The 9,265-nt window shown below is 42.1% G+C and overlaps 1 protein-coding gene across 2 annotated transcripts in view; it reads left to right on the top strand.

Moving 5' to 3' along the window:
• Window positions 1-2,752: 2,752 nt before the first annotated feature.
• Window positions 2,753-9,265, top strand: part of LOC135115880 (troponin C-like) — a 23,555-nt gene continuing 17,042 nt past the window's right edge. The window contains exon 1 of one of the 2 annotated variants that reach the window (XM_064032973.1): window positions 2,753-2,931. In XM_064032973.1, coding sequence (XP_063889043.1) covers window positions 2,929-2,931 — 3 coding nt within the window. In that variant the 5' untranslated portion in view covers window positions 2,753-2,928. Of the gene's footprint in view, window positions 2,932-5,737; window positions 5,742-9,265 lie in introns of those variants that run through there. The other variant, XM_064032972.1, reaches the window with a different exon arrangement.

Raw genomic sequence — 9,265 nt, 5'->3', positions numbered from 1 at the left:
GTCATCACTGCCACCTTATCTTCCTCCTCCTCCTCCTCCTCCTCCTCTTCCTTTTCCTCTCTCCACTTATCAACTTCTTCTCCCACCTCTTCTTCCTCTTCCTCTGACGCTTTTGACATGTGCCTCCCAGTAAGACATCTTCCTCATCCTCTTCCCCCTCCTCTTCCTCCTCCTCCTCCTCTTCCTGCTGCTCCTTCTCCTCCTCCAAACAAACTAACATCAACAGTAATTATTTGGCCTTAAAACCACTTCCCTCAGTTATTATAGTGTCTTTCACCTATGTTTTATCACACCTTTACACGTCTCCTGCCTTTACCCATCTCCGTTTAGTCAATCAGCCTGTCACTTAAGGAAATAGTTTAGTTCACTCCTAAGTTGGAACCAAATAACACTTCCTTGGTGAAAATGGCAGAGGTAAATAAACACAGAGACACTCAGACGGACGGCGCGCACACACACACACATACACACACACACACACACACACCTGGATTCCAATGTTACCTAACAGAACACACCTTTTGCCAAACTTCCTTAACAACCTTTCTCCACTTCCCCGCCCCCACCCTCTCTCTCTCTCTCTCTCTCTCTCTCTCTCTCTCTCTCTCTCTCACCTGTTTGCTCTATTACCTTTCATCTTTTTTTTCCTGGGTTCTTCCTTGTTTTTATTTACTTCCTCTTTTTCCTACTGTTTCTTATTCACCAAAGTTCGTACCCTCACATTCCTCTCCTTCTTTTTTTATTCTCTTTGTTTACTTTCGTTTATTTTTTTTAAAGTCTTACATTTTAGCACCTTCTTCAGTTTATTTCCATTTCCTTTTCCTTGGTTTCCAAATGCATTTCCTTCCTTCCTTCCTTTCTTCTCCATCGTGACGTTTTTTACTCTTTATATAATTTCTTTCTCTCTCTCATCTCTCTCTCTCTCTCTCTCTCTCTCTACTCTCTCCTCTCTCTCTCTCCTCTCTGCTCCACTTTCACAACTTCTCTGCCATAAACTTTCTTCTTTTTAATCGTCTTTGTACGGCTTCCATTCACTCAAGTTCCATTTTCCTCCTCATCCTCCTCCTCCTCCCCCTCTTCCTCTTCCTCCTCCTCCTCCTGAGTGCATCGTTTCCAGTCGGGTTTCCGACGAGGCATTAGCTGTGTTTAAGTCTGACTTCTTACTTCAAATCTCTCTCTCTCTCTCTCTCTTCCTCTCTCTCTCTCTCTCTCTCATCCTCCTCTCTCCTCTCTCTCTCTCTCTCTCTCTCTCTCTCTCTCTCAGTATTTCTTTTATGGTTATCAAAAGTATTTTTTATATTTATTCCGAATGTATTTTGAAAAGCTTCTTCATATTTTCGCTCCCACTTCGTGTATATATACATTTTTTTCACCTTGCAATTAATTAAAACGTAAAGGCGTATTGAAATCACACAGGCATTGTCTTCCGCCGTATGACCAAAGGAAGCATAAGAAAGTCCCACAAAAATACAAAAGCAGCGTCACTCATTGTCTCCTCTCATTGTCCAGGTACATTAGGCAACGCATTGTGCAGATAAAGAACACCCATTATTTTTCCCACTAAGGCAATATTTTTCATCCTCATAAATGGCGTTTTGAATGAGCTTTTGTCTAGTGCAATTTTGACACAACCATTTTTATTCTCCCTTCCTTTCTCTCCATTTACCGTCATATTTTCGTGGTGTGTGTGTGTGTGTGTGTGTGTGTGTGTGTAGTGTGTGTGTGTGTGTGTGTGTGTGTGTGTGTGTGTGCGCGCGTGTTATTTCCCCTCCCAGCATATCCCATACCCCTCATTCAGCTCTCCCTTGACCTTTCCATCCTGCAGCATCCTTCCGCATCACTCATTCCTCACTTTTTCCCCTCACCTTCCCGTCCCCTCCCGTTTATCGTCCCCTCGTGTGTGTTCTGTTTTATTTCCCCTCTTTCTCCTCTCTTTTGACATTTCCATCAGGCAGCATATACTTCCTCACTCATTCCTCACTTTTCCCCTCATTTCCTCTCACCTTCTCACCTTTTTTCCCCCCATTTTCCCCCTCACCTTCCGTCCCCTCCCGTCCATCGTCCCCTCGCTCACCGTGTAAGTGTTTCCCTGTCCTCCTGCTTTCCCCTCAGATTCCAGTCGTGATTTTTCCCCTTTTCACCCCTAGCCCATCTCCCCCTATTTAGCAGGTGCCGCGTGTGTCCCTCTCACCTCGGAGCAAGCAGCTGAGAGAGGGGAAAAATATACCTTCCCCTCTTCAGCTCCCCTCTTTTTCATCTAGTCATGTCGGTTTCCCAAATATTTGAGTCTCGTTCCCTCCCAGCGCAGCCCAGATTGTGAAAGACTCTGTTGTTTTCTTCTGTTTTATTTGTGCCTTTATTTCTGCCTGTGTGTGTGTGTGTGTGTGTGTGTGTGTGTGTGTGTGTGTGTTGTGTGTGTGTGTGTGTGTGTGTGTGTGTGTGTGTGTCCCTTACCGTCTTCGCCCACACGTTCTCTCCGTCCAAACTCAAGGTATTCATAATGTCACGAGTCTAAATCTTGCTTATGTGGAGGTCACGTTCTTCCCAAGAGGAGGAGGAGGAGGAGGAGGAGGAGGAGGAAGAGGAGGAGGAAGATTATCGACGGACTGTAAAGGTGTGAGCGAATTGAAACGTACCAATGCCTCGCTTCCTCCCTTACTTTTTACCTCCCTCCCTCCCTCCCTCCGCCTCTCCCTCTCTCCCTCCCGCCCTGCAATGCCCTAGAATGATGTGGTTTAAAGTTCAGCAAATACACGGGAGAGGAGGAGGTGGAGCCGCTGCACGCTGTTGCCGCCTCTCCTCTGGGTGTTGACGGGACCAAGGGAAATTCTCAGAGTCAGTGCCGCCCGACACTCAGACCGGAGAACACCCACCACCCGCCCCCGCCCTTACTTCCACCCACAGCCACCCCCTCCCACCGCCGCCACCATGGTAAGTTACTCCACCGCTCAGGAACCCGCGCTCTGCCTCCCTGCCTGCCTCCACCACAAGTATCAACGCCACAATTTTTACACCACTGGGAATTTTCGAGCATCGCATGACGCAGTGAAAAGTTGAGGAAGAGAGAAGTTACCGCCAGCAAAATGAGAGTGATGAGTACCTGTTTATTTACCGGCGTGCGTGAGGCGCCGTGCTGAATTGGAGGCATGCCGAGATGACGAGAGAGAGAGAGAGAGAGAGAGAGAGAGAGAGAGAGAGAGAGAGAGAGAGAGAGAGAGAGAGAAACCGAGAACCTCAGGACACGAAAAAAAAAATAAAAATAAAAAAACACGAAGATAAACAGCAAAAAATGGAAAAAGAAACTAATACACAGAGAAACCAGAATGACAAAGAACTCTTCACTCTCCTTCCACGCCTCTCACACTCCCTCAAGATTGCCGTGGGGGAAGTATAACAATTACAACACAATATCCACTAGTCTCTCGAGGGGCGTGACTCAAGCCGCCCCTCACAGACACGAGGACTCAATACAATCGCGCCCTGATGTGTCCCCGCCCTCGCCTCCGCCTCAGCAAGTCTTCAGAAGCCCCAGCGATGTCAGGCCTTGTGCTCTTGTGGCTCTGAATGGAAGGTCTCGCGCAAACCCTGTCATGGAAGTTATTGTGGCTCACTTAATTATGGTCACTGACTCCCTCCCAGCTGCCAGTGTATCCCAAGGCACTATTGTCATGCTTTTCCTTGTTTTCCTTCCCCTCTTCAGCTTGTGTTTTGTATTCTTGAAGGTTAATATGAAAGGCTACCCCTCCTCCTCCTCCTCCTTTCTTCAGTTTTTTCTACCTCTCTCAATTCAACTCTGCTCAAGTGATGATAACATGAATGATAATACGCAAACTCTCCCTTCCCCTCGTCTCCGTCCACCCTCTTATTCATCCTCCAGTGATAATAATGATATAGGAACACACACAAAACTACTCCAGTCCTAGTCCTCCCCTTCCCCCTCCAACTCAATCTCTCTTTATATCTTCCCGTGACAAGATATGGATAAGAAAACACACTTCTTCCCTTCACCTCTTCTCTTATCTTCCCTACTCTTCTATTTACTGCCAACGATGATCAAAGCACAAAAAGACAAATATAAATAATACTGATTGCCATGTTTAGACCTATTAATTTTTTTACAGCTTCCTTTACGTTACATTCAATCTTATAATCAAAACAGCACATCATAAGACATCTTTCCTTAATCCTTTCTCAGCCGGTACTTTCCAAACTGTGCGTGTCTTTAGGGAGACAAATAGGAAAAAAATCTTAGTTTCCGCTCCTAGGGCCACGTTTTCTATGATCAGTGGTCGCTGGGGAGCCCTAAGAATACCTACTGAGGCCTATCTACCCTAAGAGTACCCGCCTCTATGGGATTAAGATTACGAAGGGAACCCGAGTGAAGAGGATGCATGTGACGAATACCAAGAAGAAAAAGAAGACCACGAGTGAAGAGGAGAAATAAGACTAATAAATAAGAGAAGTAAAAGAACGAATAAATAAGAGGAACAAGGGATAACATGAATGAAAAGGAGAGACGTGATAAACAGGGGGAGGAGGAAGAAAACGAGTGAAGACGGATATAACGCACGCTGGTAAACACGAGAGATAATGCAGAGGAGAGATAAACACTGGACATAATAGGCAGAAGAGATGAAAGACCACGCAAAAAGGGGAACGAGGAATGAAGGAAGCAAAGGAACATGACGCACACAGAGAGAGAGAGATAAACAAGAGAGATAATACAGATGAGAGATAAACATGAGATAAGAGGAAAGAAGTGAAAGACCTCAGACGGACGGATGGAGGGAGGAGAAAGCAGCGAGGGAGATAAAAGAAGGAAAACAAGGGACAAAGATGAAGTTCCTTTGTCCGTTAACTACGAGTGTGGCTGAGGCCTGACGTGGCGGCGGATCAAGAGACAGAAAAAAATGGAAACTTCAACCTCCTCAAGAAAAGAGAGAGAGAGAGAGAGAGAGAGAGAGAGAGAAAGAGAGAGAAAAGTCCACGTCTGCAAGAAAATATTACGTCCAAATTTAATCTTCCACATTACAATCTTCCACTTTTCTGTGTTACTAACATAACACTGTGACTACATTAAGACTTGTCACATGATCACAATTTTTTTTTCCAATTAAAGTTAAATTAAAAACACCTCCAAAGTTTTCTCAACGAATAACTATAAAAATCATTACTTAATCATATACAAACTATCCTATTTATTCCTTTAGACTTTAGAATGAGTTTAAATACTACCACGTCATATGTAAAGGACTGAGCAACAAGCACTGAGACAAGAACCCAAATGAAACTAAAACAATACATAATTTCCTACTTTATAAATATCTCCCATCTTGTAACTCCACTTAACGTCAAAAACTGGAGGTGCGCCAAAATACACCACAACACCACCCATTAATTTTGGCGCCACCCTTAACCCTCTGACTGCTAATGGTACGTGTCACTTTATTATTAGCAAACCTATAAGCAATTTTGCCCATCAGAAATTAATGTACACGTTGTAAAATGACTGGATATCCGATGTTACTTTTTGTTGTGAGTGCAGTCTTTCAAAATTCTCTTAAAAATTCGCATATAAATTTGTACAAGACTATATGAAGCTGAGGAGAAACACTAGCAGTCAAAAGGGTCACCCCCCCAACCCACCCCTTCAACGACAGGGCGGGATAATGGACCTCAATCTCCAGTATTTTAATTTTAACACCATCTTCTTTCTTTTCTTTCCCTTTTAGCCTGGCCAAGTAAGTCCCGGTAGGAGGAACTCTAGGGGATAAATCTAAGGCGGATGAACTCTACTGCAGCAGGAGGAGCACGCCCACGCCCCGCCCACCACGCCCACCCACACATACCTTCGTCCGCCCTCACTGTGTTCTCTGGCAGCACTTAAGTCAATGGGAGGGAGAAAATGAGGGAGAAGATGTGGGAGTGAAGGAGAAAAGTCATTGGATGGGAGAAAGAATAGAGAGAGGGAGGAGAGAGAAGCTATTAGGAGAGAGAAGAATGGAGACAAGTCAGAGAAAGGAGAAGAGAAGAGAGAAAAGGTAGCAAAGGCAAGGGAAGGGAGAGAAGAATGGAGGAAACAAGAAGTAACAGAAAAATAAGAGAAAAGAAAGGTGATACAAGTTATTGAGAAGCAGGAAACACACACACACACACACACACACACACACACACACACACACACATACACAAGAGGGAAGGCAATGATGGGTGATGCAAAAGATACAAAATGAAGGCTCGGTGATTAGAATGAAGGGCAAGGGGAGCGATAATGCGGAAGGAAAAAGAGATAGGCAAGTGAAGTGAAGTGAAGTGAAGGGTCGTGGAGATTGAGGATGAAAGAGAAGGATAAAAATGAGGCGTATAAAGGAAGATAAAAGGGAAAGAGGGAAGATATAAAATGGAGAGAAAAATTGAGGGGAGAGAGAGAGAGAGAGAGAGAGAGAGAGAGAGAGAGAGAGAGAGAGAGAGAGAGAGAGAGAGAGAGAGAGAGTAGGAAAAGATAGACAGGTGTTGATTTTACGACAAACAAAGTGATGACAGGTAATATTCGACTTCCTCTCCCACGCATCATTAAACTGAGTAGGTGACTGAAATTATTAGCGTCTACATTTTACACCGAGTTAAAATAATACACTAAGTAGTTAAGAGGCGAGTACACTAGTGACAAAAAGATAACTACAGGTGAAACATACTAGTAATCACAAAATCTCAGAATACGTTACTTTTCTCTCTCTTTTTTTTTTTTTTTCCCTACTTGGTCTGTTATTACTCTTACCAGTGCTGCCAGAACACGGGGATGGGTGGCGTGGGCATCAGTGTTACCATGTGTGGCTGTGGCTTTAAACTTATGATATATGAACTGATAACTAATAACTAATAGCAATATATATACGACTAATAATGCATCACTAAAAATAATCAACAGAAGCATCAGTAACTATAAGATAATTAAGAGCAGGGTGTTTAGTGTGTCGTTTTACGCTTCACTAAACCACAAGTAACCAGAAACTCGTGATTACTTTGCCAAATGACTTCCGGTTGTGTTTAGTGTTGCTTTTTTTTTTTTCAGGATTACAAACAAAAAATTATTGAACATAAATTAACGACCTACACATCACGTTCACTAAAATACAAGTAACGAAAAAAAAAAAAAAAACTCACGATTTCTTTGCTCACTAACTTCTGCGCGTGTTTAGAATGTAGCTTACTTTTCAGGAGTTTACAAAAAGAAGAAAGAAAAAAGTATCGAACACAAATCATACCTATTACTTTCATTAGAGCACAAGTAACTAAACCCACATAAATAGACAAAACCTCACTATTACTTTGTTCACTGACTCCCTCTTGTGTTCAGAATGTTGCTTACTTTCCAAGAGTTTATAAAAAAAAAAAAAAAACGAACACAAATAAACGACCGCCATACATCGCGTTTCCCTTTGTAAACTGTTTGGGCGAGCACAGAAAGCCGCTGGATGAGTAGCAGATAAAATGAGCACATATAATAATATCAAAGGTCCAAAAACAGTTCCCAGATCTCCGACCTCTTGCTGTAAACTGTTATGAAAGTATTTGTAAACTGGACACGCTTCAAGAACGCTCAAGGAAAACACACTCAAACACACAAAACGTTACCACACATAAACTGCCTAACCTCCACCTCAGCCTTCCCTTGCAAATTCCTGGTGGTGAAAGATCGTTGAGGTAATCGTGGTAAACAACAAACTGAGTATACTTGTTAATCCTTTGACTGCTAATGATACGTTAATTTCTTTTAATAGACCTAGATAACTTCAATGAGGAAAATAAACACAAAATGCTTAACCTCCACCTCCGCCTTCCCTTGCAAACTGCCTGGTGGTGAAAGATCGTTAAGGTAATAGTGGTAACAGCAAACTGAGTACTCTTGTTAATCCTTTGACTGCTAATGATACGTTAATTTCTTTCAATAGACCTGGATAATTTAACTGAGCAAATACAAAAAAACATACAAACTGCCTAATCTTCACCTCCCCCTTCCCTTGCAAACTGTCTGGTGGTGAAAGATCGTTGAGGTAATAGTGGTAACAGCAAATTACATACACTCCTCGTTGATTTTGTAATGGCATGACACGGTAACTCATTCGAATAACCTTACGCATATATGATTTTCAATGAGGAAATACAAAAATAGTGATACCAAAAGTATTTGAAACATACATTCATATATACACCATTTGTAATACATTCCTACAAGAGAACATTTAGCCGGATTTTTTTTCTTTTAGATTTTTTTTCTTCGTAGCACCTCGTCAATTTTCTTCGCATACATGTATATATATAAATAAAGAATATATTAAAATTTCAATACAAAACATGCTTGATTGTCCAGAACTGAAATATGTTTACACGCACGCACACTACTGACGCACACATTTCCAAAATAATCCAACACGTACATGTCTTAGAATAGCAAGACGCAGCGCGGAAACACGGAAGTACGGACATTAATTATACTCATGTCCAAAATAAGGAGAGAGAGAGAGAAAAAAAAAAATACTGCACTCTCTACGCACGTGCTCAAAATACTTACACGCTCCAAATGCTTACACACTACTGACGCACACTTACGCAAAATACATACCCCTTACGCACACGCGAGGCTAAAAATACTTCACATTATTTACGTACGTACCCAAAATTCTTACATGTTACTTACGCACACATGCCAAAAATAATTACACACCATTGATGCACACATACGAGTACTCAAAATACTTATACATTATTTACGTACATGTCTAAACTACTTACACACTACCTACATGTGTACTCAAAATATTTACATACTAGCTGCACGCACATGGCCAAGAAACTTACACAGACACGTACACAAGACTGAAATGAAACTTGACGCACATAAAAGAATGTACGTATGTTCTTTGATTTTGCCCATCATGCTCAAAATACCCAACACGTCCAAACATACATGCATACATACACGTGCCTACACACACACACACACACACACACACACACACACACACACACACACCAGTTAACACTCATTAATAGACACTGATCACTGCATGTGTTAAATTTACACACACACACACACACACACACACACAATACACACACACACATACGGTTTATAATAAACTTAGTGAGTGAATAACAAATAACTGTAGTCAAACTTTTCATTAACGGTTTGAATAACTCCCAAACCTGCAATTTCAGTATTCAATAAGAAAAAAAAAAAACTTATGTAAAATACTAATGCAAC

This window comes from Scylla paramamosain, chromosome 30, assembly GCF_035594125.1.
Source record: "Scylla paramamosain isolate STU-SP2022 chromosome 30, ASM3559412v1, whole genome shotgun sequence".
Classification (NCBI taxonomy): Eukaryota; Metazoa; Arthropoda; class Malacostraca; order Decapoda; family Portunidae; genus Scylla; species Scylla paramamosain.
The sequence above is the reverse complement of the archived record's forward strand: the minus strand, read 5'-3'. Positions and strand labels throughout refer to the sequence as shown.